At 45.2% G+C, this 24,488-nt stretch overlaps 1 protein-coding gene across 1 annotated transcript; it reads left to right on the top strand.

Moving 5' to 3' along the window:
* Window positions 1-668: 668 nt before the first annotated feature.
* B3GALNT2 (beta-1,3-N-acetylgalactosaminyltransferase 2) lies at window positions 669-23,780 on the top strand. Its single transcript, XM_088534875.1, has 12 exons — window positions 669-828; window positions 8,443-8,590; window positions 10,235-10,335; window positions 11,223-11,416; window positions 12,388-12,483; window positions 16,331-16,441; window positions 16,810-16,888; window positions 18,084-18,267; window positions 18,970-19,095; window positions 22,018-22,177; window positions 22,563-22,619; window positions 23,613-23,780. Exons 1-12 carry the CDS (start codon window positions 735-737, stop codon window positions 23,769-23,771), a joined length of 1,509 nt encoding a protein of 502 aa, XP_088391001.1. The 5' UTR covers window positions 669-734; the 3' UTR covers window positions 23,772-23,780.
* The last annotated feature ends 708 nt before the right edge of the window (window positions 23,781-24,488 follow it).

Here is a 24,488-nt window from a genome sequence, read left to right as displayed (position 1 = left end):
AGGGGTAAAGGCTACTTGGCTTTCAAGGGTGCTGTAAAACATCGGCAGCAGCAGAGGGAGCTGCTAGCTCAGAGCAGCCGAGTGTTGGCGCTTCCATTTTGCCGCGCTATCGTGGACGTGTGAGGCATCGCTGTCCGGGATCCTAGGGTTTGATGTGATACTTGTTTGGCGTGTCCGTGCAGCTCCTAAGGATTTGAGGACACCTGGTCAGGAAAAGGGTTTAAAGGCGTGCACTTCAAATTCCTGACTAAAAGGGAGCCCGCGTAATAGCAGGACAAGCAACACTGCGAGGAACTGAAGCAGTAACATGTTTCTCCACGTGAGAGATGCGCGCAGAGGCAGCCCCGACGAGCCCTTCGGCGTCAGGCACAAACACGAGGCGCTCCTGGAGCAGCAGCACCAGGGCCGCGCGCCGCCCTCCGCGGCCGCCTCTCCTGCTCGCCGCTCACACGGCGCCCGGCCTCGCGCCGGGGCCTCCCTGCCCTCCCTCCCCGCGGCGCTGCCGCCTCGCCCGGCGCCCCCGGCTCGGCTCGGCCCGGCCCGGCCCGGCCCGGCGCCGCCCCGCGGCATTGTGGGGGCTGTAGGCGCCGCCGCCGCCGGGGCGGGACTGCAGCTCCCGGCGGCCGCGGGGCCGCGGAGCCCGCGCCGGGCCGCGCCAGCAGCGGCGGCGCGGGGAGGAGCTGCGGGCGGCCGAGCGGGCCCGGCGCGGAGCGGGACGGCGCTGGCCGCGGCCAATGCGAAATTGGCTGGTGCTGCTGGGCCCCTGTGCGCTCGGGGTCGCGCTGCACCTCTGGCTGCTGCTCGGCTGCCCCGGCTGGCAGGCGGCAGGTAGGGGGGGAGCTCGGCGGGTCCACCCGTAACGGGCGGCGCTGCGGCCGTTAAACGGCCGGCACCCCGCGGCGGGGGAGGGGCGCTGCCGGCGCGGGGAGCCCTCGCCGGGCGCTGCGCTGCGCTGCAGGGGCAGAGCGTGAGGGGAGAGTAAAATAAAAGGAAACGACACAAATCCAGCTCATGGAGGGCACGTTTTAAACGGGAGGTGCTGGCGGCAATCGCGCCAAGTGGCCGTGGGGAGCACGGTGGGACTTCAGCGGCGGTCCCGCCGTCCCGAGTGCCTTGGCACAGCCGGTGCTGTCCTGCGCCTGCCAGGGAAGAGAAATCTGCAGGTTTATTTGTGTGGGATCATGAATAGCTTTTTTTTTTTTTGGTGCATTGTTGTGTATTAAAAAATTCCTGGAGACATATCTTGTGCTCCTCATAAAATGAGCCGTGTTTTTTAGGTCCCAGGTCAGCTTAAGTGGTGGAAACGGGTATCCAATGGAGGTTTGCCTCTTAGCCCTCAGAAAGTGTTGTGTAAGGTACAAGCTGTGGGAATGGCTGGCTTGGCAGGGTAAAGAAGGGTAAGCTAAGGGACCTCTTCTCTTTCAGATGGTTCATGTGCTATTTATTATTATTATTCAGAGTGTTTTAGGAAGATTAATGTACAACAGTGTAAGAAATATCCCTGTTAAAATGCTTCTTGAACCTGAAACTGCTCAAGATAAAGCCAGCCTTGTTTCATTCAACCAACTTTTTTTTTTTTTTTTTCTTTTTTCTTTCTCGTTTGCTGCTTCTGCTGCTTCTTTACTATCTGCTACCTGGAATCACTGGCATGAATAAAAACTAAATTTAATCATGGGACAATGTTTTACAATAGCTATGACATAAAAATGTGTTATTGGTATAAAAATGGTATTTTGTTAGCCTACATAGTGCCTCAACAGTGGCAAAATTAGCGATCGGCAGAGGCCACAGGCAGAGCTATACAGTGGTCTGCACTGGCAGGGCTTTTTCTGCTGGGGTGTTGCTCGTGATGATTTTGCAGTTATAACTGAAATCTCTATCCATACGCTGTGTTAACTGGTACTCTTAGAAGTCTGTGGTTAGTTTTTTCCCACCATTAAAAATGTGGGAGTAGAACAAAGAAAAGTATTTGTAACTGTTTTTATCAAGCTAGAGCAAACATTTTTTTAATCAGATGTTACTTTGTGCTGTAAATGCAATGGGAAATTAAAAGCTTCAACTTATATGGTGTGTTTTTTGATTTTGTTGTTGTTGTTTTTTAGAAACTTGATTCCTCTCTCAATAATTATAGCACCAAAAAAAAAAAAAAAAAGAAATATCTATAAAAAAAGATGATGGCCTGTTTTAATGATTTAGTACCTACTTGTCATGACTGAGTTGTGAACACAGGACTAGAATGGACCTCTTGGGCCATTGAGTCTCTTTACTCTTTCTAATAAGCAGCTCTTGATCTTCCTCTTAAAATGGTGGCTGGACAGTTTATTTAGTGAATATTTAGTGAATTTATATTTATTTGGGGAAAGTTTGGGATATTTGTTTGGTTGGATTTCTAGCAGTCTTTTGAACAGGCTGCTTGAGAAGCTTATTGCTTAAATTAGAAATGTTTTCTTGCTTGTGACTTAAACTTGTTTGGAACTGGTTGATGCCCTTCTTGGGCCAGTTTTTATTCTTTCTGCTAAAAGGGTCTTCCCTTTCCTTCAGTAAACCTCTATCATGTAACTATTATAAAGAGCAAAGGGACCTGTTTTGGACCCTTTTTTTTCCCCCCAAAGTTGAGCAATTTTGGTATTTCTAATCTCCACTTGTGAAATAAGCTTCAGCATCACCCGTCTCTCCCTGTGTGGTATTCTGGCTTTCCTCGGGGTGTGTTACAGCTTTCACTTCGTTGTCACTCTCACCTCGGTGAAGTGTGGTGCTGCTTGGCAGCCGTACTTACAAGCTGAAAGAGAAAAATGGCATCTGTTCCAAGACCTGGAGGTCCTGGGCTTTGCCCTGGTGTCTTGGCTCTGGTCTTTGCTGCTTTCTTTCTGCTCTTCAGTAATTTATACTGTAATTTATACTTCTAATCAAGGTGTTGTGTTATTTTGTTGAAGTCCATATTTTACAGGTTACAAACAGTAGCTATCCAAAGGTGATTAGGTAGAAAGCTTTAGCTGATTTTTGTAAAAATTTTAGAAGACTGCTGATTGTAAAATTACTTCAGAAACTTAAGAAAAGAGCTGCTTTTGGCACCCCAGCTGAATTCAGTGCTTTGCTGACACTTGCGTGCTTTGATGGATAGCAGGAGTCCGGTGATGGCACCTCTTGAGTACGACCCTAGCCCTTTTGGGACCGTGGTTAGTGCACCTCGTCAGAGAACCCCACGCAGCACAATGCAGTGTGCTACTCATGCTACTTCTCTGCTGATGCCTTTTAAGACATTATTCCAGCTATGTTTCTGCATGGGGGGTAGCTGCTAAAATTCTTTTTTTTTTTTTTTTTTTTTTTAAGACTTATTCTCTTACTAGTGAATATTTATGCCCTAAATTTCAAAAAGCACCATTTTCTAGAATCAACTTGTATGCCATCTGCTCTCCTGTGGTTCAGCATTTTTTTTTTTGAGCATGGGTAAAATGGAATTTTATACAGGATTGGCTAGACTTGTGTTTGGTGATTTACCTTGGGTTACATTCTGCATAGACAAGCCTTGTGCCTGGCAGGTGATGGAGGAGAAGGGAGCTTTTAGCCTGTTTTTGACTTTTGAAAAGGAGCTCTGTGCTCCTGCAGCAACCTGAGGTGCTCATCATGGTATAAAATAACTCCTGCAGCAAGGCCATGTAGCTCTGCTTGCACAGAAACATTTAATGCAGATGAGCTACAGCAGATCAATCTAAGTGAAGAAGATTAGGAGGAGGAGAAGAGCTGCTTTTGCTCTTTGGTTTGTTCTTTTGGAGCATGTGTCAGCATTTTGTGAATAAAAACCTTCTTTATATTCCTTAATTCCTTCCTCTAGTTTGTCTGCATCTTTCACAATGCAGCTCTTGGAGGAAAAGGCATTTAAAAACAGGAATATGGTTACAAAGTCATAAGAATAGGCAGGGAAAGCAGGTGAAATATGTGTGTGTGTGTGTGTGTTCTTGTTTTGGTTGAAGTGAGGTTTCTCTTTTATTTTAGCCTTACTTTTGAAGTGAATTAGTTGAAAATATTTCTACTAACTTCCTCCTGGCATATCTAATTCAATTTACTTGTTATTGAAAGGCTGCGTGCGTAGCAGAAGATGCAAGTCCAGCTTTCTGTGGAGCTCTCTTAGACCAGCAGTTACCAGTGGGGATTCTCTGGTGCCTGATAGTGCCACTAAACCAGCCCTGCTACGTTTCTCAGCCCTGGCATTACAAGAAGTCTTGTGTCTGCCCAATCCAGTTGCACAAAATATGTAGGAACTTAATTACTTCGAGAGCCAGATTGTGTCAAACCTGACCGAAAATGACCAGTGAATTTAGAAGTTAATGGGAGATGGATCAATAGGCCCCTGCGCTGCAAGACCACACTTGCCTTGTTTAGTGACGGAATGAAGCTAAAATGATCTCTCGATCTTCTTATCTCCTTATAAGGACAGTAAATATAATTAGCAGCTTAACTGACATTTTCCTCACAGGCCTCACAGGAAGAGGTGTATGGTGGCTATTGCAGTTTGGGATTTGGAGAAGCCTGAGCTGCTTGCTGCTGCCGAGGTGGCTTTGGTCTGGCCAGGGCCAGCAGGAGCCCGTGAGCAGGGACCTCCTTGGGTGGCCAGCTCAGCAGCAGGGGCACCCCTGCGTCCTTAGTCTTGTGCGCTAGGGACGGGTGCTTGTGCCCTGCGTATGCTCCTGTTGGCCTCTTCTCCCCTCGCTCCCTCATTCCATCTGCTGGCAGTTTGCGGCCAAGCTTGGCAGGCGGTGGAGGTCTCGAAGACCAGAATTTTCCCTGAGCTTCATGCAAACTGGGGAGTTAAGGATACTTGGAAAGCTCAGGCTGAGGTGGGAGAAAGCAGGGCAAGAAATGGAGCAGTCGGGCACCGGAGAGCTGGGTGGGAACATGTCCTGGCATTGCACCAGTCCCAGAAGAGCTTCGGAACGAGCAGTTAGCCGGGTGGCACGAGCCCCCGGAGGACTTCATGGGTCCCAGGGCAGCAAAAGCACAGTCGCAGTTACTGTACAGAGCTGAACACGTCTGGGCAGCTGAGGCCTGGCCGCCTGCTGTTGTGTTAGTGCAGTCCTCGCTGTGGGCTGCAAGCCTATGCAGAGCAGCAGAATGAAAGGGATTTTGTGCCTGGAGCCTGCAAGCTGCAAAGTAGGAATTGCACGTTTGGCTGGTTACACTTGGGGCTGCTCAATGCATCTGAGGTGCAATTTCCAGATAGGAAGAATGCAAAAGGGAGGCCTTAGTGTTGGGAAGACTTCTCCTGCACCCCTTCAGCTAGCAGGGATTTGTTATGGAATATGATACATAGCTTTATATAAATGTGTGTATGTTTGTGTGTATATTTATACAGATATCTTTCACAATTGTTAACAAGCTGGTACCCACACTGCTTGTGAGGTGCCTTCGAGCAAATGGGATGGCTAAAGAAGAAAAGGAGACAATTCCACTGGATCATGCAAGAGCCCAAGGCGTAGTTTGGATTAGGACTGTGGTATCCGATTTGCTTCTCCTTTGCAAACTGCAGAATTTGCAGGTCTTTCTTTTTTGTAATTGGAAATTTTGAAGTCTTACTTAGCTTGCACAAACAATGTAAGGAAAGAGCAATATAATACATATTTTTAAGCCTGGTAAAATGGTGGCCTAAGAAAAGACAAAAATAGAACACATAAGGAAGTGAGTTTGGACCCCTGTGGCAAGTATCGATTGCATGTATAAATATTTCATTATTATTGACTTGGAGGTCAGCAGTGTTTTTTTTAACTTACTCTGCATCAGATTCTGATGCACACATCTGAATTATCCTTATAAATAAATAATAGCCTCATATTTTTTTTTCCTGTACCTTCATTCCCCAACCCCACTTTTTTTTAATAGTACTAGCTCAGAGAGACAGTTGATTCTCTTTTCCTGAAAGCTTAAGAAATGTTAATCCTGCTTTTCAGTAGGAAGTAGAAACCTTTGCTTACAAGCGGGGAGCTTATTCACTAGGTTTTTGCAAGAGTAAGCTTTCTTTTTTTTTTGCCTATTTTCAATGGCTTTAGAAATAAAATGGCATAACCCAAGGACTAAGCGAGCTGGGCCTGTTTAGTCTGGAAAAGAGAAGTCTGAGAGGAGATTTGATCAACATGTTCAAGTACCTGAGGAGTGATTGTAGGGAGGATGGGGCCAGGCTCTTCTTCGTGTTGGCCAGTGACAGGATGAGGGGTAACAGGTGTAAGTCGAGACACAGGAAGTTCCATCTCCATGTGAGGAAGAACTTCTTTCCTGTGAGGGTGACAGAGCCCTGGAACAGGCTGCCCAGAGAGGTTGTGGAGTCTCCTTCTCTGGAGATCTTCCAAACCTGCCTGGATGTCACCCTGTGCCACGTGCTCCAGGTGTCCCTGCTGGAGTAGGGGGTTGGACTAGAGGATCTCTAGAGGGCCCTTCCAACCTCAAGCACTCAGTGATTATGTGATCTTTCGAATACAGAGTGCTGTGGAGCCCCCTTCCAAGTTGCAGACCGCATAAAACAAGAGAAAGGGGCTGGCTGCTCTAAAAGCAAGAGGGTGTTACCTGGGAAGTGTATGCAACATTAACACTGTACCCGTGTGAATGATTCATAAGAAAAAGCTTCATTCATTTAAAAATATAAGCTAATTAAAAATACTTATTTTTGACTTGAAAAGGTTATTTTCAGGGTTTTAAAAAGTGGATTTAAGCCAGTTTACACTGTTCCAATTTGTTTGGCTCTATAGACTTCTGTTCTTGGTTTTGTCTTTCTTTAATTCTGGTATAACAAAATGGTCTGTTTTCAATCAGTAATGGTAAATCTATGCAAACACTGCGCAAACATGTTAGGAGGCTTTATGCTGGGGGCTGCAGAGCTTATAGAGTGAGCAAACGCTGGAGGGAGAGCCAGGAAGACAAAGGGCTCTCTCATGAGGGCTACTGAGGCTACAGAGAAATTTAGAGGAACCTTGTGCCTCTGCTGTCATAAAATGCTGGTGGAGTTTGGTTATAGCAAGGTCCCTGGCGACGTGCAGGAACTGCTTAGTATCTGCCAGCGCCCTGGAAAACCCAAGGTGTGCCCAGGTGGGCTGCCTGGTGCGTCTGGCAGAGCTCCCAGGGTGTTCTGTGTGGCTCGATGTTGGCACGTGGCTTGGTTGGCAAAGGATCGCGTTCCTGGCCCTCGCCGCCAGCTCCATGGCACGAGAGATGGAGCGCTTGGCTTCAGTGCAGGACTGATGCTGAAGGAGGGGAAGTAACGTGGCTCCTGCGCTTGGGTTTTTAAATCATTTTGATGCAAATCGACTTTATAACCTTCTCTTAGAACAGTAGGTTAGTGCTGTGCTGATATTAAAGATGAGTTTGTAGCTGGTGTTTCATTTGAATGGTTTGTGGAACTTTCTCTGTTTGTGCATGAGGCTGCAGTGCTGTCCGGTGCCCGATACGACCTGGGGTAGCAGCTCTGGGATGGGAGCTGCTCAAGGGCCACGTTAGGGAACAGCTCTCGCAGGGCTCCTCCATCTTCTCAGTTTCCAAGTGGAGGAAACAGGAGCTAGTGCAGAAGGTAGAATCTGGATCATAATTCAAGTCTTTCTAGTGGGAGGATGCAGTATGGACTTAGAGATGTTTTTGTTCTCTATACAGTTAGATTTGTTTGAAAAAAATCAGTTCTGTGCTGTGAGGAAGCACAGAAGGAGGAGTAGTTGAAGGGCAGTTGCATTTAGGTTTGTTTTCTTTATCTGCAGCCTAATTTAAAAAAAAAAAAAAAAACCTTAGTGAGAGGGGATGAAAGTGATCCTTTGCTATGGCTAAATATAAATCTCAGTTCTAGAACAGCTCCCAGACTCCTCAGTTCAGCTGTTTGCCTGGGTGTCTGCAGGCCTCCAAGTCACAGCTTCTCAGGTTTCTATCTAGTCAAAACTGGGCTTTAAAAGAAGTCTGACTTTCATGCTCTCTCAATTTAAACAGCAAAAGATAAACTGTAGGTTAGGGATTTTGGCTGTGACATCCAACTATGAAAAGGCCAGAGCACTCCTCCCTGTTAAGATCTAAAACTCTTTGTGAAGGCAGAGCTGTTTGCTCGTCTTTGGAGGGCAAAAAACGAGACAGGCTTTGACGTATCAAAGGGAAACCATGAGCCAAAGGTGCCCATTTTTTCCCCCATCTTTTAAAAACTGCTGGATATATTTCTGAATATGAGAGGCACTGTGTAAATAGTTTTTTTCCTTGGTAGAGAAGTGGTGAATTCTAATAGCAGAGGCCTGGTGCCAGAAATGACAAGGTGCCAAATTTTCGGGGGAATGGTGGTGGAGGAGAGCAATACTACTTCTGCATCTTGTTTTCATTGGATGCCCAGCACTCTTGCTTTTGAGTGCATCCTTGCACTTTAATTATTGTTCACAGCTGAGATAGGGGTAACACGTGCATGTAATAACCTTTGTCCCTGTGTATTTGCAGGTCCGCTCGCCCTCTTTCCTCAGTGGAAGTTGGGGCATTACGATGTCGTCGTAGGAGTGTTGTCAGCCCGGCACAACCATGAGCTGCGCAGCGTCATCAGGGACACGTGGTTCAAGCACTTGAAACAACATCCTGCGCTGAGCCAACGGTAACCTCAGTGTTTTGTATTTCTTGAACTGAGCGAGAAACAACATGATGAGTAAACATGTTTGTTTAATGCTTTTTTTATTTCTGGGGAAAAAAAAAGTCTCCTGTCTTCATTTATGAGTATCCTATACTGGGTCATTTTAAAAATCTTCTTAAGAATATATAAAATATATAAAAGTACTGCTTGTTCTGGGCTGGAAATTTTTAATATAAAGAATAAAATTGTTGTTTTGATTGCTTACTGCTGTTCTGGGAATTACACGGAACAATACTGGGCCCCTCTAGAATGGTAATATGTCAGAATAAAGTTGGTGGGAACATGAAAAAAGAAGAAACAAAAAAAGCTTTATGGTGTGTCTCTGCTGAGACAGCCCATCGCAGAGCCCTTTTTGACAAGTGGCTCTGCTGTTGGTGCAGGGTCCGGGTGTTCTTTCACATCCAGCCTGGGAGGTGGGTTGGCAGCGACGAGGAAGCTGGAGAGCTAAATTGCAATGTGAAGCTGCTGGGAATCACTGCAGATTAAGCTGTTATATTTCCATACAGTTTTGCCATCCTGAATCGCAGATGGAAGTGAGTCAGGTTCAGGTTTTGATACTGAGTTTTTGCAATTAGATGTCATTGTTCATTAATAACATACGAGAAACGGCGCACACCATGCATAATGACTTTCCCTCTTTTGCATTGCAATGCATGGCTTGCGTGATATGCGACTTGGATTGCTTATTAATCCAGCATACTTGAAAGCAAGCACGATCATACGGCGAGAGAACCACAGAATCTTCTTGGAGTAACTTCAGCCTTAAAGTTTAGGTTTATTCCAAGCTGAACCAATTATTTCAAACACCTGCAATGTGAGTGATGAGCAGAACCCTTCCTGGCTGCTTGATTAAGCCTGAGAGTCTGAAAACAGCCATGGTTTTGCTGGGAAAGTTCTGCAGTTCATCCCCGGAAACTTTGTAATTTTTACACCTCTCTTGTACCAAAAGCCATTTCCCATTCACAAATTTTGTCTTGCTGTGCAGTTTAGAGCTGCTACGCTCATGTAAAAACCTGTCCTTTCCCTGTTTTATATGGAGTTTTGGGGGATACATAAGTTGCTAGGGAGCCCGGGCTGAACCGGAAGCCGTTGCTGTTTTTTACTGGTTCTGTCTCCTGGCTGTGGCATTGCCAAGATCAGGGCCAAAAAGAGCAACCAGTCGATTGAACACAACGCAAAGCTGAGACACTTTACTGAGAGTCCTTGTCCCTCCTTTGATGCTATATATGCTTATCATTAATGTGTTCATTAGCTTTGCATTCAGAATATTTAAGCAGTCCTGACTTGGACAGGAGGAGGCCAGGTTGCAGGATCCTGCAGTGCCAGCTCACATCTGTTTCTGCTTAGCCTGCTGGCTGTCTTGAATCCCATTTCTGGTTGCTGATCATTTCCTCTGGCCTTCGTATGAAATGCAGAAAGCTCATATGGGTTTGGAACTGAGTGTCAATCCTCCATGCAGGGATTCACATAGTTACTCTGCATTGAGCCTGGTAGCTGATTTTTAAGAGGTTCAAAATGTTATTTCTGTGAAAAACAGGCTATTGTGGTTTACTGAAGGTGGAGAGAAGAGGGAAGAGAGCTGGTGTTAATAAAACCAAATTATTTTAGTGTCCTTGTGAAGTTTATAATAGGTGCGCACGGTTGTGCTGTGCCAGTGGAGGACAGAGAAGATCCCTACTCCTGCAAGCTCCTCAACATCAGTAACCCAGGTACAGAATTAACTTTTAAAAATTCTGTGGTGTGTGCTCGAAGTGAGTCAGCTTTAGGAGAACAGTTTGGAGTGCCATGGGCCAGCCATCTCTGAGGCTGCAAAGGGCTTCATGTGATTTTGCATTCCCCTTGGCGCCATGGGAGAGGCTGTTCCCTGGAATGCGCGCTTTTTACTCTACCCCCGTGTAACAGAGCTGGAAGAATGAGAGCTGATAGTGGGGCTGAGAAGGGGTTCCTGGGCGTAAGGCAGACTTCCCTCGGGGTGATGCCTTGGGAAGAACAGTTCCCAGGCATGTGTGGCTGGCAGGGTTTGTAGGGTATGTCCTACAGAGGGAACAACTAAGAAAAATAAAACTGCGAATAATGAAATGCTGCCATGTAAAAATACTTGGTTAAAATGTTTTTTTCTCTATTTAATTTTTGCTCTTTAATTCCAAATTAAGAAACTTAGGGACCTGTTTGGCTCTTAAGGTGATGTTTTGCCTTAAGAATGGCAGTGATTCCTTTAAGTATTCTCCCAAGAATAGAAGCTACAGGGCTCAAGGAGGGGAGCCCAATTAAGTGGAGGTGAATGCAGTTTTGATACATGACTAGGTATTTAATATATTAATATACAGATACTCATGCAGTCATAATAGTGTTTTTGTCTTCTCTCTGGCTGCATCGTTCTAGTCCTTCTTGGTGGATGTGCAGGCATCGCCTGGCAGCTGCTGAAGGCAGCAGACTGCTGCACCCTCTGAGGCTTGCCTTGCTGCAGCGTGCACTCCCCTGTCCTTCTCCAGGACTCAGTTTCCCTGTGCACTTGCCAGCCTAATTAAATGATGCACTTCGTTTGTATCCAGTGCCACAAGATCTTGTCACTTTACCCTCCTCCTTTCTTCTACAGTTTTAAATCAGGAAATAGAGGCGTTCAGCCTCCCGGCGGACAAACCTTCCGTGCTCTCTGAGGACAGGATTGTCAGTGTGAACTTCCGTGTGCTTTACCCCATTGTCATTACCAGCCTTGGGGTATTTTATGAGGCCGATGGTTTGGGATTCCAGCGGAACATCACTGTAAAACTGTACCAGACAGAGCATGAGGTAGAGTACTGTCATTAATCTTTTGCAACAGAACTAAATCTGATTTTCTCTTTGTTGTGGATTAAGTTATTTCAGAAAGTGCTATACTGTGATGATTTAGGAGAGAGCTGCTTAACTGGCAAGCATATGAATGATTTTTTTGCCTATTGCACTGTAAATTTTTCTTATTTCACAGCTTAAATACGCAACTGATTGTAAAAAAAAGGAAAATGAAATTCACAAGTGCCATGAATGCTTTTCAAAAGAACATTAATCTCTAATACCATGATACCATTGTGGTTGTGTCTGGGGTTCTAAATAAGTATTAAGGAATTAAACATATATAACATGTTAAAATATATGTTCAGGAGGACGCACTGAGTGCTTTGAGGCAAAGAAATGCAATACAGCTGTAATTTTTTCTTAACTGTCCTCCAGCAAGATGTTTTGAGATTTCTAGACGTTGGTATTTAGAGGTAATAGTCCAACCACCAGTGCTAACTTATCTCCCACCCCCCATCCAGTTCAGTTCTGGATTTGGTAGGAGAGCTTAGTGCTTATGTAAAGAAAACCTGGAAGAAAAAGATCATTGAGCATAACCATTGTGTTTTCTATATTTTATTTAACACCACTAGTAACTTGATGGGCCAATTTCAGGAGTTCTGGTTGTGCTATAGTAGAAGGAATTTAATGCTAAACTAAAAATAAAAGCTCGGTGCGGAAAGTACACTGAAGTGCACTGAACACTGCCCTGAAGTTGGTCAGGCTGCTAGCAAAACTTGCCCTCTCGCTCAATTATTGCTCACGTCTGCTGTGTCAATTTGAACCTTCAGCTCCGTGAAGTCTGTAAGACCATCTGGAGAAGAATTTTTCCAGTCAGTATTGTATTGAAATGAGAAGCCTATTGTTTCTATTGTAATTAGCCCAGATTGTTGAGGTTTGCATAGTGTCACAGCAGTTGCACTGATTTTGGTTGTCGTCCTTGTATGCAGGAAGCTCTCTTCAGCGCTCGCTTCAGCCCCCCGAGCTGTGGAGTGCAGGTGAACAGACTGTGGTACAAGCCAGTGGAGCAGTTCATTTTGCCTGAGGTATGTGCAGCAGCAGAGCTGGTCTTACGTTAGCTGGACAGACTCACTGATGAAGCCAGCCTTTACTCGAGGAGGCAAAAGAGAGCAAATAAAATCCTCTGGAACATTAGTTGGCAGGATACGCTGAAGTCCAGAACCTGTTTCTTTGTCACCAGTAGTTATAAAGGAAAGCCTGAAAAATTAATTGATTGATTAAAAAGTTTTCTTGGAGAGACAGCAATGATTTTGCTATTGTGGAAAGGTTTTCAACTTTTGAGAGAAAACTGCCTCATTTTAGATTCTCCCCAGAGAATGGGACACCCCTTTCCCTCCTGCTTTTTTAGAGATTAGTATAAAATATGGCGAGGGCATAAATTTCTAAAAGCAAAAAAAAAGAGCTTTCTGAGTCTGATGTTTTGAGCACAACAGAAAGATATTGCAACAACATTATTAGTTATAGCTACTGGCTAGTTACTGTCTGCTTACTGAGGGCTACAGAGTTCTGACTAATCCCCCTGGGGCAATGAGGACACTGTCAGCTACACTGTTTGCTCTTTGAACCATGCAAGGAAGCAAGAAATAGGACTTCAGGAAGGTTTTTAATAGGATCCATCTGTAAATTAGTGGAGGGAGTAAGTGGGACACAGAAGAGTGACACTCAGGTCTTTGAAATCAGCCACCATTCCACAGCAGTGCTGCTATTTTCTTTAAGCCCCTCGGAAACTTGGGAAAAGACCAGTGTGGGAAGTAATGATGCTGTTAAGCTTCCTGATGGTTTTGAGATAACAGTAGCAAAGCTATCAGAGCAGGGTCCAAAATGTTGTCATCTTCTCTGGAATGGGGTGCAGCCCAAAAGGAGGATCTGTGAAGGTCTAATGAGATACACAATGACCCAGAATGAGAACTGTGGTTCAGTAGAGACCCCCAAGATACAAGAAGCTGTTCCTGCTGTTCCTTCTCTAAATATGTTGGCTGTTGCTTTAGGCTCTTTCCCCTTCATTTACATATTTTTCTATACGACTAGCCCCTTGCTGCTATTTCTGTAAGTTATTTGTATGTGTGGGTTGCTTTGTTGTGGAAGAAATTATTTTTCTTTTTAATGAAAGCATGGGAGGAGAAAACAAAAAGGTCTGAGCAGAGTGCAAAAGACATTCGGGGTCAATGCAATCCCCAGATTATTCCACTGCCTCTGTAAGATGCATTTGGAAATCTGCTTCTTTTAAGAGGAATCTGCAGCTGATTGACTGGTCTGTCTTCTTACACAGTTTTTACTTAGACCGTTATGTTGTCAGGGGACCTTTCAAATAAGCAGAGTGCTTGCAGTAATCTATGTATATATTTTGACAGGTTTAATTTGGCATTAAACCAAATTAAAACCCACCTAGAACATTAGTTGTGTAATAGTTTGCTACTGTGATGCGTTAAGTCGTAGTCCTGCAAGTCTTTGAAGGCTTTGTTTTGAGACACGTTTTTGGTAGCTGTAATTTCTATAAATGCTTGCCTTTTTCTTGAAGGACAGATGAGAAGTGTTTAATTTAGCGAAGGGGTCTTAGTATTCTATATATTCTATATATTTATTTGTGTGGGCATCCCTAATCTGATACATGTCATGCTCTGAATGCCTGCAGGATAATGTGGTGTTTCTCGTGTAGATTAATGGGGTTTAAGCACAGAATGGAGTCTGCTGGGGCACCTAGGATGCTGGAGATGATTCAGGGGAGATGACGCCTGCGCATTCCTGTCACCTTGTTTGAGAGCAGTAAATTCAGTGAACAGTTTAACTGTCACAGGAGGGGCTCTGAGACGAGTCTCTGTTCTGCCCCTCAGCCTTCAGGAAGCAGTGGGTTGCAGGTATCAAGGAGCGGCTTCGTTCCCCTTGCGAGTGAAGCTCTGCCCTCTGTCCCCTCCTGGGAGCAGGAGGGCAGCACAGCCACTGTACGGCAGCGCAGGGAAAGGGAGGAGGCCACGGCGGCCCAGAGGGAGCCCGGGGCCATCGCTGGGCTCCGCGGGCGCAGGGCAGCGCAAGGAGCAGGTTGCTGCAGCCCCACGCGGGCTCTGGTGTCCGCGGGCGTTTATGGTGACAAAAGCCAGGGCCACCTGTGCAGGGAGGAGACTTTGTGCCATGTGTGCTCTGTATTGCTGAGGAGGAACTGGAGGAACAGAGCAGCCCAGTGCTGGGAAACTTCCTTGGGGAAGGACCCGACCGGGCTGCCTTATGTCCACGCACCTGCTCAGGCTCATTGGAAACACCACTGCACTCAGCAGCAGCAAGGCTGGCATTTAAACGGGGAGGAAAACACATGATGTGCTCTCAGCTGTGCCACTAATGTGCTGCTTTCAGCATTCTTCGGCCTCAGCTTCCATTAACCTGCTTAGAAAAGAATAGCTGGGGGCCAAAGTCATCACAAAATTTGCTTACAAGTCTGTCAGCACCTTGGGAGCACCTTGTGTTCAGGCTACCCTGGAAATACCTGAGCAGGACACACAGAGTATGGCTGAAGTCAGTGTCACTGATAGTCTGTCATAAGGATTCTCAGTTTGCTCCTTACTGAGGAGTGAAAGGGCTCCCAGACTCACTGAGCAGCTTTCCCAAGGTTGTGTCCCTATCCAAGTTACAAAAGTGGGATTAGAGCCAAGTCCCAAGCAGGAAAAAATGTTGGGAAGGGAGATGGCAAAATAGGGAAGCACAGAGTGTGCTTTTCACTGAGCATGTTCAGGGCTCCTGCCTTTCAAAGTGTTACCAAGGCTTCTTTGGTTTAGATAAATTCGGTAATGAAACAAGCAAAGGGAAGGTCCAGAGCATGCCAGTTTGCTGGAACAGACATTGGCTAGCTCCTCTATTAGACTGTAAAGCTGGAATTACAAATAATAGGCCACAGTATTCTGAAATATGCTGCTCTGACTTAAATATCGAGATCGCCACGGATGATGCAGTCTGCTCTTGGAGGAAAGCAAAGAATTTGAGCTGGGCTGAAAGCTGAGCTCGCTACTCTGTCAGTAATGGAGAGTTTCTGGAGAAGCTATCACTGTTTCTTATAAATAGTTCCAGAATATTAGCAGTGATACTACTTCCAGAAATTTCTGGAAATACTGTCACTGCTCTTACTGGTACAACATGCCACTTCTTGTTCTTTTGCACATTCTCAGGAGTTTTCAGGGGGAAACTATAAAATGTGCAGTGGTTGGTCTGTTAGGGAGAGTAGCTTAAAGTTTAAATGAAATGCTTTTAAATGCAAGATCTTATGCATTAACATGCACCGACATAACTTAAATTGACAATTAAAAAGTTCTAGAGATTCACTTGTCTTTCTCCTCCTACTTGCCACGATGTGAGGCCAGGGCTCTGACTCTCCTAGTGCAGCTCGTGACAGTTTTGCTGGAGTAAAGGTGGCTCTGGTTTCCTCTGGGTTTTGCTGATGGCACGATTGAGTCTCTGATCTCTGATTTTGGCACATAACTAAAAAGCAGCATTTGTTTCCAAATCTGTTTTAATGTATGCTCTTTGTAATGCAGGTTCTATAGTTGTTTTTTTTAAAAAAGCACTTCAGTTCACCTTTAAATGCCATCTTAATGAAGTTAAAAAGCCAAAGGCTTTTATGCTGGGCTTCTGTGAAAACTTTAATCATGTTCCTAATGCAGAGGCTCATGATTACTCTTAAAGGCATGATTACATGTTATGGAGTTTCACTGATGTCTTTCTTTTATCTGTAACTAATTTTTATTAAAGCTTTATAAGTAAATAATTAGTAAAAGATGTGTTTTTAAACTGTGCTTCACTTAAAGCTGGCCATTTTTAAATGAAAAAGGTTGATTTTCCTCTTTTGACATTTTTTAACATCTGTGTAACTGTGTTATGCTCTCCTAACAGAGTTTTGAAGGTACCATTGTGTGGGAAAGCCAGGATCTTCAGGGCCTTGTTTCGAGAAACCTTCAGAAAGTGATAGTGAATGATGGAGGAGGGGTATTCAGAGTCACCACAGTGAGTCACCTTAAAAATTTCCTTGATTAAAATGCTGTGCCATTGTAATTAAGCCAGATTAACTCCACATTTTCATCTCAAGCTCAAAACCAGCTTTCTAAAAGTTTCAGTGGATGGTGAAACAAAGGTATATTTCAAGTATTCAGAGCTGCTCTGGTTTTGAACTCACAGTGCCACTAGTTTGTGTGAAACTTTCAAACTGCCACAGAAATTTTCAGTGAAAACATCTTTCATTATGAAAGTACCAGAAGTGCTTTATTTTTGTTTTTAGTTACCATAAAACTTTACAACTTAAATTCTCAGAGAAAAGCATTTCACTAACAAGAGATGAACTAATTTCTTTCTTTCCATTGCTCTGTTCTGATCAGGCAGGGGAAGGGTCGTTGCCACATGAATTCACAGAAGGTGTGGAGGGAATAGCAGGTGGTTTCATCTACACTGTTCAGGGTAAGTCAGTAGGATGTAGCATCATACTTGCTGTTTTGATACAGTAAGGTCAGTAAAAATCATGAGGTAAAAATCATGAGATCTCTATGAGTTTAAGCAATTTAACATGTTTTATTTTAGTAGAAACAATTGATTTTTCTATTTTATTCTGCCTAATGACAATGTCCTGGTACGTTGTCTTTTTCTCTCCCTTTGTCAGCCACTCCATCTGACTTTTATTCCTTTGTCTTTTTGATAATAGAAGTAACATTTTTATCTGGACTTACTTCCCTGTCCTTGTGTTTTGTTACCAAACCCATGTTAAAAATATCACTTAGTAATGCTCTCGATAAATCTTTCCATTAAATTTTTCATGTTTGTCCAGTCCTTCTACTTTTAGAGTTAGAAATACTGTGCCATAATGTTCAGTAACTGTGTACAAGCAGTGGCTGCCTACAATAGCCTGTTTTTCCACCACTACTGTTGCTATTTTATACCTATTTCAACAGGTTGTCCAGAGACCTGATAGGAGTCCTATCAGGTGACAGGGTAGTCCTGTCATCTTGTCGTTTGTGTAGGAGCATAAATGAGGTGTGCTAAAGCCTTTCCTTCCTACTTTTAAAAAGCTCAGTGCCCACAGGCTACCTTCACTGCTACAGAACCTCTTTAGCTTTTACCTTCAGTCAGGTGAGTGATGCAGTTCAGCAGGGACCACCTATGCTTAATCAGAGCAATGTCAATTTGAGAATATGTAGCAAAGGTGCTTTCTTGTTGCTTTGGGCTGTATTTTCTTAATAAAAATACAAATACATATGCTTAGAACTCAGTGGAGTAATACAGAGCAGCCTCGCTAGTCTACCTGGGAGTGCAGCCCCAGACAACTCCTTATATTAAATAACCTTAAAAAGTTCAATGCTCTTGTTACTGAAAAGGAAGAAAATACTTTTTTTACTGTAAACATTATAAAAGTTCTATCAGACTTAATGCAAATGTGTAATGGCATGTGTGTGTATATACATGTATATATGTCTATATGTATATTTTCTTGCATTTTTAACTTTTGTTGATACAAGTTTGTAAACTAATTATTGGATTTTCTTTGCTGTATTGAGTGGGACACATTTTCAGATTCATTTTATCAGTATGTTGCATATGATCCAAGAGAAGCCTGTGAAGTACAACATTTTGTCTAACAGTCAGTGCTGCTTCTTTTCAGAGGGTGATGCTCTTCTAAAAAGCCTGCATACTCGCCCTGAAAGGTTTGCAAGTCATATAAAAAATCTTGAAAAAGAAGATGCTTTATTGAAAGAAGAAAGCAGTGTCTATGACGATATAGTTTTTGTAGATGTTATTGACACTTACAGAAATGTTCCAGCCAAACTGCTGAACTTCTACCGATGGTGAGTTGGAATGAGAGGGATTACTGTAGTAGGGATTACTCTTGTGGCTTGTAGTGCAAGATAATCCAGTGTGTTACATTATCTGGCAACTTGCGTAGGTTGTTGATAAACCAGGGAAAAATCTCTAGAATTTTGAGTTTCTTCAGTTATTTTGCAAGTGACAGCTATGGAAATATTTCAGACAGTTAAAAATTATGCGTTTCGTATTTAAAGGATACTTCACTAAGATAGAATAAGTACAAAGCTGTTGCCATGGATGTTCCTTGTGGCCTTTCCCTGTTGTACTGTCCTTATCCTGAAGACTAGACTGTTGACCCTTTATGTAGCCCTTGGCTTTGGACAGCTGTGCTGCAGTCATCAGCGGGAATTCATATCCTTGTGAGGTTAACACTGTTTAAGACAGATTCATTATGAGTAAATCCACCATCTGTCCTAGAGAACAAAACCCTTTCTTTGAGTTCTTTCCCTTCAGCTTGTGCACGAATCCCTACTGTATGGGATCATATTGTAGCAGCTGTATCTCCTCTCTATAGAACAGCCTTGGTCAATAGGGAAAACATTTAAAAGCTGATGGAAGGAGTGTCTGTCATTCCCTCTTCCTTTCAGCTTTGCTTCCCCCAAAGCCCCTGCAAAGGGGTCTCTTGCATAAGTGTAGTTTGTGCGCTACAATTCAGCATCTCGTCACTCTTCTTTTTGCTGCAGGACGGTTGAATCAACAAGCTTTGATTTGTTGCTGAAGACGGATGATGACTGTTACATTGATCTGGAGGCTGTTTTTAACAGGATAACGCAGAAAAACCTGGACAGGCCAAACATTTGGTGGGGAAAGTGAGTCAACTTGTCTTTAAAAGATTCTCTTTTGTTTGTTTGTTTTTTATTAATGTTCAGTGAGCAATTTACTTCAGGACTGTTTTTGTGGGGGTTCCCCTCTTCGGCCTATGGAAGCTGCTTATAAAAAGCTGACCTATTGTAAGTGTAGGACTTTGAATCTTCACATACTGAAGCTGATACTTTCCAGTAGCTTTCCAGAATATTTCTTTAAAGTAGGTTGAACTTGTCGTATATGCTTTGTGTAGTTTTAGAACATGTCTTTGTCATGGGGCTTTAACAAGTAAATAAAAACATTACAGAAGTAAGGTCAAGTTGCAAACTGAAGTACGTACTTACCTTGTGAATGTTACTTTTCTGAAGCCACTGTAGCTTTTCTGATAGGCTTGGGGAAATAGGCAAGCAGGAGAAACAGAACTGACTTGGTAGTTTGCCTAGTATTTTAAAGTGTGTGAATGACAGACATTGTTATTAATTTTGCTGCTGACTGAAATGGTGAGTCTGATTCCAAAATCCTAAAGTGGAGCTGCCAGGCCTGAGTTGTGCTTGTGAATAGCCAGGATGATGGAGACAGTGGCTTCTTCCCCTCCCTTAGCGCACGCAGAGCCGGGCTGCTCTAGTAGCTGTTACAGTGCGAGGGCACAGCGTGGCCTTCTGCTGCCATCTGCTCCCTCACAGAGCGCTGTGGAGCGTCGCACGCTCGTGACGTGGTTAACGAGCGGGGTGCAGGATCTCTCGATAGTCTCGAGGATCGGAGCAGTGGGCGCCTGTTGTGTGGCTGGGTAGGCCTTTGACGGGCACGTTGCTCAGTGCCCCTGCTCTGCCACCGCGCAAGGTGGCACTAAGACTGGTTCATCTGGCAAGGCAGGCGGCAAGACAGGAACCGACTTGCCACAGGCCAGGCTGCCCTATGTAGGAGCTGCTGGGCTGCTTTCCCGGTGCTCTAGGGAAAGCTCCTCCAGAGCAACTACAGCAGTGTAAGAGCAGAGAGGTTGCCCTCCTTCTCCGTGTTGTCCTTGCGTACGCAGCCCTTTGGGCTGCTCCTTACCGGGCGCTTGCTCCACAGTGAAAACCGTGCTTAGCTTGTCTGGACCATTGCAGGGCAGCAGGCTGGAAAAACAAATGGGCCAGGCGCCCCACTCCAGAGTTTGGGCTCATGTTGCAGGGCATAAGCTTAGCTTATTACTGTCTTTTTAAATTTGTAGTCAAAGACTTAGTCTGCCTCTGCCGTGACAGATAATTCTTTGCAGGGTCAGTGACCATGTCCGCGAATGACCAATTCGTGTCAGGGCGGGACGTGCTGCCCTTTCTAGGAGAGTCTGAATCTGAGGTGAATGTGAGTCGAGAAGGCAGTGCGGTGAAGCTCTCTCTCCTACAGCACTATAAAAAGCACTGGGAGTTCAGAATGGGGCTGTTTTTTGTCTGTGTAAAGTCCAAGAAGAAACTTATTGAAGTTTTCCATGAAGATCCGTTTAATTTGTAATATGAACTTCTTTTTTTCATGGGGTGCAGGATATCCTGGTATCTCCCTGTCCTAGTAACTGACTCCTAGCCTTGCCTTAGAACAGCCATTGTATGAACATGTAGGAGAATGGACAGCACTTCTTTCTTCAGACTGAAAAATGAGTTTGCTGGGTCTTTCCTTAGAAATGGTGTGCTTACATATCAAGTAATTTTCTTCCTGGTGTGTTACCAAGAAGAGGAAGAGAAGTTGTATGCAGGGAGGGAGGGGAAAAAAAGAACAAAACACATTTGCAGCTCTGCGTCTGGAGAACCTTGTGGTACTCGCGTTTCTGAGTGTAGATTCCCTCACGGTCCCGGTCTTCAGATACGACAAGTGTGAGATGCAGCGAACAACTGAGGCGGGAGTCACTGTAGGGAGCGCGGGTTGAGGAGCGCGGCCTCCGTCCGGAGGGGCCCTCCTGCTGTGGCTCCCTTGTGGGCACGATGCCTCAATCCACTGAACGCTCTGCTCCGTAGCAGATGCCGCCTTATCTGCTCGGTGCTTTCACTGTCAGCTCCAGCTGTGGATTCGGGGCTCGGAGCAGCCCTTCGGCAGTGCCCCCTCCCTGGCGCAGGGCTGCTGGCAGGGTGAGGCTGCTCACTGAAGTTTTAAGCTTCATGTGCTCAGGGCTGAGCTCATGCGGCTTTACCTGCTTGCAAACGAGGGAGACACTGCTGTGCTGGCAGGGTTATGGCAGTTGGCATCTCTCATGCGTGGGGAAGCTGAGAGGAAGGGGCCTCCTTTGCCTCAAGGAGGCTGAGAGGAATCTCACCAGTGCATACAAGTATTTTTGTCAAGAAATGGGGCCAGGCTGTTTGCAGTGAGGGGCGTGGGGGTCAGCACTAGGACAGGAGGCAGCAGCCACAAACTGAAACCCAGAAAGTTCTGCCTGAATTTGTAGAAAAACTTCCTGACCGTGAGGGTGACAGAGCACTGGACCAGGCTGCCCAGAGAGGTTGTGGAGGAAATGCTCCAATGTGCCCAGACACAACCCTGGGCCGCCTGTTCTAGGGGGCCCTGCCGGAGCCGGGGGTTGGACTAGGTGTCTGCAGGGGTGGCCTCCACCTCAACCCTTCCGTGGTTTTGGTGGTTGTGCCGTCGCTCAGTGTGCGTAAGGATCCCGTGCTTCACTGCAGCAGTGCAGACACGCTGCAGGTGTGTCAGACAGCGATGTATTTGCTTCTGTTTTTGAGAAGCTGCTCTTACTATCTGAGATGAAACGATATGTATTTTAAGCTATAGTGTTCGATTAAATGTGTGACCCTAGAGAAATAAGGCTCCATCTGAACTGTAATTAGGCTCCCCTTCTACTTTCTCCTCTCCATAGTGCTTGTTGGTGTTACTTCAGGTGCTAGCTGTGTTCATAGCTTTTGCAGTGGGCTTTGTATCAACACCTCTCCACTTAACACGGTCCTCAGTTTCAGACTAAACTGGGCAGTTGATCGAACTGGGAAGTGGCAAGAACTGGAGTACCCGAGTCCCGCGTATCCAGCCTTTGCCTGCGGGTCTGGCTACGTCATCTCCAAAGACATCGTCCAGTGGCTGGCCAGCAACTCCCAAAGGTTAAAGACGTACCAGGTACTGAAGCGTCGCTTCTGTTACTTTCGGGAGCGGTGTTTGTACTGGGGAAAAGGGAAAGCACTTTGCATGAGGGGATGTTAGTAGTCGGTTCCCCTGGTTGGTGCTTTGGCTTCTTAGAGCTCTTGTGGTCACTGTGCCTAGTGTCTCTGCTCTGTGTCAAAGCACAAGTGCTTTGGGGTAAGGACCCCTGGAGCTGTATTCTCAGATTTTGTTCATGGTTTCCTTGTGAAAACAACTGTTTTATGACAGGAAAATTGGGAGGATTAATGTAACATTGCTAAGATAAATGCTATATTGTAGCTTTCCATGTTTACTGCAGGTAGCTGAGCCATGTTTTTCTAGTGCCGTTGTTAGCTCAGTTTTCTCACATCTGTTGCCTCAGGGTGAAGATGTGAGCATGGGCATCTGGATGGCAGCTGTAGGACCCAAGCGATACCAAGTAAGTCTGCAGAAAGTCTCTGAGCTTATAGGAGAACATGACTATTGGTCTAAGTAGCACAAAGTATGAGAAATATTATACAAACAAACAAAAAGAAACCCTTAGCAGCCATTAGATAAAAATCCTGAAAACACTTATTAAAGTTTTTTTAAAAAAGGAATGGATGAGAAAAGAGAGAGGCAAGATAAGCACCTAGAATATGCTTCTGCACAGGGGATGTTCTGCTCTTCTGTGGTAACACTTGCTTTCTGGCTCAGGCCTTTCCAGAAGCTGGGGGACAGTGTCTTCCACTGCTTTATGACTCACACACAAGTGAGCTGAGGTTAAGCACCTAACTTTTCAGCCTCAACTCAATAGGTGCCTTCACAGTCACCAGTTAGTTAAATGGGGTGCCCCATAGAACTGAAATCTTTTTGGATCTATCCAGCTGCAGACTCAATTATATTCATATGTGGAAAATTAAAAGTCCAAGACCAAAAAATTTAGATTCATTAATGTTAACCACACCGGTCTGTAACCCTGATCCTCTACTGTAAATTCTGTGGGTTTTTTTGAGGAGTTCAGTGGAGTGGGGTTGGGGGGTCTCAGTACTAAGAGCAGCGTGGCTGGCAGTGCTGGCTTGCCCTCATGGATGCAGAGCTGCTTGTGCTAGCTGTGGTAGGAGGCAAAGTCTGGCACCACTGGAAAAGCTGCCGAGCTGAACCGACCTCAAATTCAGCTGCAGACTACCCAGTGCAGCCGCAATGGAGCCATGAAGCTCCACGAGCTTCCTGCTGTACAGAAGATAATTTAAAAACTGGAGGGGGAACAGGTTAATCATAGATAAGGATTTGCGCTGCCACCCCCCAGCCCCCCAAAGCGACGAGTAGCTTGGGTGGGGACTCTGCATGTGCCTCTTGCTGGTGCAGAGCCTGCTGCTGCGAGCAGCGCAGCCCTGCTGCGTGGCGGTGAGGTTTTCTTCAGGCCCTTTGCAAGCTGCTGCTGTCCCCGCAGGACGGCGCGTGGCTGTGCGAGAAGGCGTGCGAGAGCGGCATGCTCTCCTCCCCGCAGTACTCGCCCCGCGAGCTGCGCGAGCTCTGGAGAGCCAAGGAGCGCTGCGGAGACCCGTGCCGGTGCGAGGAGGGGACACACTCGACTCGGCAAGCGGGGTAGCACATCATAATGGTGCAGAAGTGCTATTTGGCTTCGTTTTTGGAAACAATAAGGAAGATTAAGGTATCATTTAATGTTGGGTTTCAACTAAGGTGTACCAAGTATTTGCACATCCCTTTTGATAATTACAAGCGGACTGATACTGTCAATTTTCTATAGCGTAGACATTGATCAGACAAAACCAAAATGTTTAAGATAAGCAATCTCCTTTTTATATAAAGTCAAAGAACTACTTGTAATTAATAAATGCACATAAGAATGGCACCTGGCCTGTCTTTTGTAAATGAAAATAACTACTGATTTAACTCTGTGTAGAGCTGTACCAGTGTCCAGCTAAGAGTTGTGCTCAGTACCAGGCAAGCCTTGCTGCAGCAGGGGCTCTGCTCTCCCCTGTTTCAGAGGCTGCTCTGAGAGGCTGGGACAGCTGGGGTTTATGATTTGTGTTTCCTTTGCTTCTACTGTTGTCATGTTAGAGAGAACGGTATCAAAGTTTGCTTATACCAAATCCTGAAGTATTGCAAACTTAGCCTGACTCGGAGGGATTTCTGATAGCATAATGTATTGTTAGATATGAAGGTGAAGGTAGACAGTTGAAAGTAAAATAAGTTTGAGCAGCAGAACACTAAGGAATGTAAAATAACTAGTAATTCCCTTCAGGATGCTGAGAACTTATTTGCACTGCAGGATGCTAATGCTGGAGGTACAATAAATGTCTGT

The sequence above is a fragment of the Tinamus guttatus genome, unplaced genomic scaffold (assembly GCF_059628265.1).
Source record: "Tinamus guttatus ecotype Peru unplaced genomic scaffold, ASM5962826v1 Tinamus_guttatus_pri_ptg000601l, whole genome shotgun sequence".
NCBI lineage: Eukaryota > Metazoa > Chordata > Aves > Tinamiformes > Tinamidae > Tinamus > Tinamus guttatus.
This window is presented reverse-complemented; position numbering and strand designations above follow the sequence as displayed.

Coding starts and splice junctions, on each gene's coding strand:
- B3GALNT2 (XM_088534875.1), top strand. CDS start 735: ATGCGAAATTGGCTGGTGCTGCTGGGCCCCTGTGCGCTCGGGGTCGCG. Junction 16,889..18,083: donor TTTCATCTACACTGTTCAGG/GTAAGTCAGTAG, acceptor GCTTCTTTTCAG/AGGGTGATGCTCTTCTAAAA. Junction 19,096..22,017: donor CCAAACATTTGGTGGGGAAA/GTGAGTCAACTT, acceptor CACGGTCCTCAG/TTTCAGACTAAACTGGGCAG.